Source organism: Uloborus diversus, chromosome 7 (assembly GCF_026930045.1).
Source record: "Uloborus diversus isolate 005 chromosome 7, Udiv.v.3.1, whole genome shotgun sequence".
Taxonomy (NCBI): domain Eukaryota; kingdom Metazoa; phylum Arthropoda; class Arachnida; order Araneae; family Uloboridae; genus Uloborus; species Uloborus diversus.
This window is the reverse complement of record NC_072737.1, coordinates 19698181-19701520: the sequence shown is the minus strand read 5'-3', so window position 1 is coordinate 19701520 and position 3340 is coordinate 19698181. Positions and strand designations below refer to the sequence as shown.

At 37.2% G+C, this 3340-nt stretch overlaps 1 protein-coding gene across 1 annotated transcript in view; it reads left to right on the top strand.

Annotated features, from left to right (window-relative positions):
* The first annotated feature begins 206 nt into the window (after positions 1-206).
* LOC129226318 (coiled-coil domain-containing protein 66-like) overlaps positions 207-3340 on the top strand; it is a 53947-nt gene continuing 50813 nt past the window's right edge. The window contains exon 1 of the mRNA XM_054860919.1: positions 207-215. Coding sequence (XP_054716894.1) covers positions 207-215 — 9 coding nt within the window. The remainder of the gene's footprint in view (positions 216-3340) is intronic.

Below are 3340 nucleotides of genomic sequence, written 5' to 3'. Positions count from 1 at the left end.
AACGCCACAAAACCAAGAGATTTTACTAGGACAGTTTAATACCGAAATCTTTATTTCTGTTAGCCATTTACGAGTGTCAATTTCAAAATGGTACACGAAGCGGAACCTTGGTGAGAGGAATCTGTATGTCGTCGCCTCAGAGCAACAGTAAAACATCTAATCCCAGTAATAACACTAAGATATCCTACTGTTATTCTGAGGCGACGATGTATCAGGTATAATAGAAAGTATTCGACCTTTGACCCAAGAAACGAAACTGGCATACCTGGAGCTTTGGAAGCACAAAAAACCTCAAAGAAACACACTTTTCACCCAGCGGTACAGTGGCGGATGGGGCAACATGAACCGGCCCTGGCATTTACAGACCAGCCGGTCCCTTTAAGACTTGCTCCTTGAAGAGGAGACGCTCCCACCGTCCTTAAGTTTTTTTTTTTCAGATATAAAAGATTTAGCGGATACATCTTCTAGTTTTAGTAGGGAGTCACCATTAGAATTTGAGTATTCAAATTAGGAGAACTGCGTTTACGAATGTGGAGAAAAAGAATCAATAATACGAACACCTGCATAGTAAAAATTAATATTCTAGCTAATGATGGGTGGGAGGGGGTTCGGGGGTACTCCCCGGAAAGTTTTCAAAATTACAGCTTCAAAAACGCATTGTTAGACTTTTTAAATGATCTTGGGCGATGTTTGCGGGAGGGGGTATTTGGAGAATTTCTCCAAAACTTTTTCAAAATCAGAGTTCTAAAACGTATGCGTAAGCATTGTTTTGTAACACTAGGGGGAAGAAGGGCGTTCAGGAATTCTTTCTGGGAGAAATTTCTCAATTGAAGTTCCCAAAGCGCCAATTTAGGTGACAATTGACGATCTTTGGGGGGAGGGCTATGTTTTTTTAAATTGAAGTTCTTCAAAAAGTTTGCTACCTATAAATTGCCCCCTCCCCTAAAGTCAGTATCTGAAGGTCTTATGTGCAATAACGATTGATGAGGAACCGCGTGAAAAGAGAACGTATAATTTTGATGAACGTCTTTAAATCATCTTTGACAATATTAATGAGAGCAAAGATCCGGTGTCCCCCCCTCCCCTCCGGGAATTTTTTTCAATTAGTTGTCTTAAAAATGCATTCTAGGTGATCTTAGGTAATGTTTGGGAGAGAAGAGGCTCGAAGGTGCTCTCCAGGAATTTTTTGGTAATTGAAATCTAAAGAAAGGGATTGTAGGTTTTCATTGATAACGTAAAGGGGACTGACAATTCTGGGAAACTGAAGCTTAAAAAACGTTATTTCATCGACTTTCAATGACGTGAGGGGGAGGAATTTTCGGGACATATTTTGGAATTGAAACCCATAAAACGAAATTTGAGAGGACCTTTAGTGATGCTGACGAGCGTGTTGGGAACAAAAAATTTTCTAAGTTAGCTTTTAAAACGCAGTTTTTGTCGATCTTCGGTAATGTTAGTGGGTGAAGCTGTTCGGGGACTTTCATTCCGTAATTTTTCGAAATTTGAATTCTAAAACGCAGTCGTAGATGATATTCGCTGATGTTACCAAGGGTTCAGGGACTTTTCTCAGAAATCTTTTCGGGATTGAAGCCCTAAAAAAGAAATTTCACACCACCTTTGGTGATACAAGAGGGAGGAGAGATTCGATGACCTCTGAAAAATTTCTTAATTGTAGTCCTAAAAACGAAATTTTAAATGATCCTTAAAGATGGGGTGGAGGAACTTCTGCAGGGATTTAGGTGATCACTCTCCTGGAAGCTTTTCGAATTTGAAGTCCTAAATACGAATTGTAGGCCATCTTTGATAACGATAGGCGATATGAGATGGGACTGGGTTCCCATTTAGAAACTTCCCCTGCACTCTTTCAAAATAAAAGTTTTAAGCACGTTTCTAATCTACCTTGGAGGTGTAAAATGAAGGGTGAGGCTAGAGGATGTCTCTCCCTTCCGCATTCTTTGCTAAGTCCCTATCTTTTTATTAAATTATTCATACAAATGTTATGGGAAAACCTCCTCCCAGTATATCTTTTCCGAGATCATTTTAGTTCTTTGGTTTTTTTTCATAGTGAAATTTTCAATTTCCAACCTGGTGTTTGAATTTGTTTGAAAATAAAGAGATTGAGATTCGTCAAAATATTTTTTAACATTTTGGACTGATGTGGTACTTTTCAGGGACACCAGATCTTCTTCCAACTTTATTTTACTTTAAATATCCTCCAGCTAGAATATCTTAACAAAGTTTTATTTTACTTTCGTTTTATACATTCAAACACTTAGTATTCATTACGTTACAATGTTTTAAATCTCCCTTACTGCATTTTAACTCTTTTTCTATTTAAAACATGCTTCAGCGCCCCCTATGAAACCTCCATTATTATCTAGCTATTCATTCATTGTATTAAATTAAAATTTGTCATAGGTTTTTTACAATGTACTGAATACTTTTTTTGCTTGATTTTTTTCTTTATTTGTCAGAATGTCTCGAAAAATTTTAGCTGCCTTTAGTTAGGTAAATTATAATAAAGAACCGTGGATGTTCCTAAATAATATTTAAAGGTTTAATATTCAAGGGTTGCATTTTCTTTCAAAATTTTGTTGAGAAATTTTTTTGTCACGGGAATTCCACTTGGTATTTTGTTACGTTCATTGTCCCCCTACAGACTATTATTACAGGCAGCTGTTAGCGCCTTAGAAGGTCCTGGACAGTTATGCAATAAAGTTATCTTATCGGTCAACCGATGAATTTACAGACACACAGTAAAGCATCTTATTGCTCACAGCAGAACATTTTTTAAAGAATTTTTACTAGGCGACATAAGTTTATCATAAGAGCAAAAATTATTGAGAAGGTTACAGCCTTTTTTTTCTCAACAAATGTATGGAAAATCGTCGCCTCAAAGTGGTATTTCTGTAAGTACTCTTTGTTCTGCGGCGGCTGTATAGGATTTCTGATTTAAAAGGAAGCCGATATGAACAAACCTTAAGCATAGTATTAACTCCGAAGTAAAGGGGGTCCGGGGGTTTCTCCCCCGTAAATTGTTCGAAATTTTTAGTTTTGAAAACGAATTTTAGACGATCTTTGGTAATGTTAGGATTGAAGAGGTTCGGTGTCGCTCACCTGTCTATTTTTCGAACTTGTAGCTCTAAGAGTACAGTTTTAGACGATCTTTTTGATGATGTTAGAGTGAGGAGAAATTTGAGGGTCCATATCCCAGGAAATTTTTCTTTATTTTAATCTTAGAAATGCATTCTAACTGTCTTTCGTAATATTATGCGCTCGGGTGCGACTCCCTCCCCACGCCCGTTTTTCGAAATTGAAACGTTCAAAACGCAAACATTAA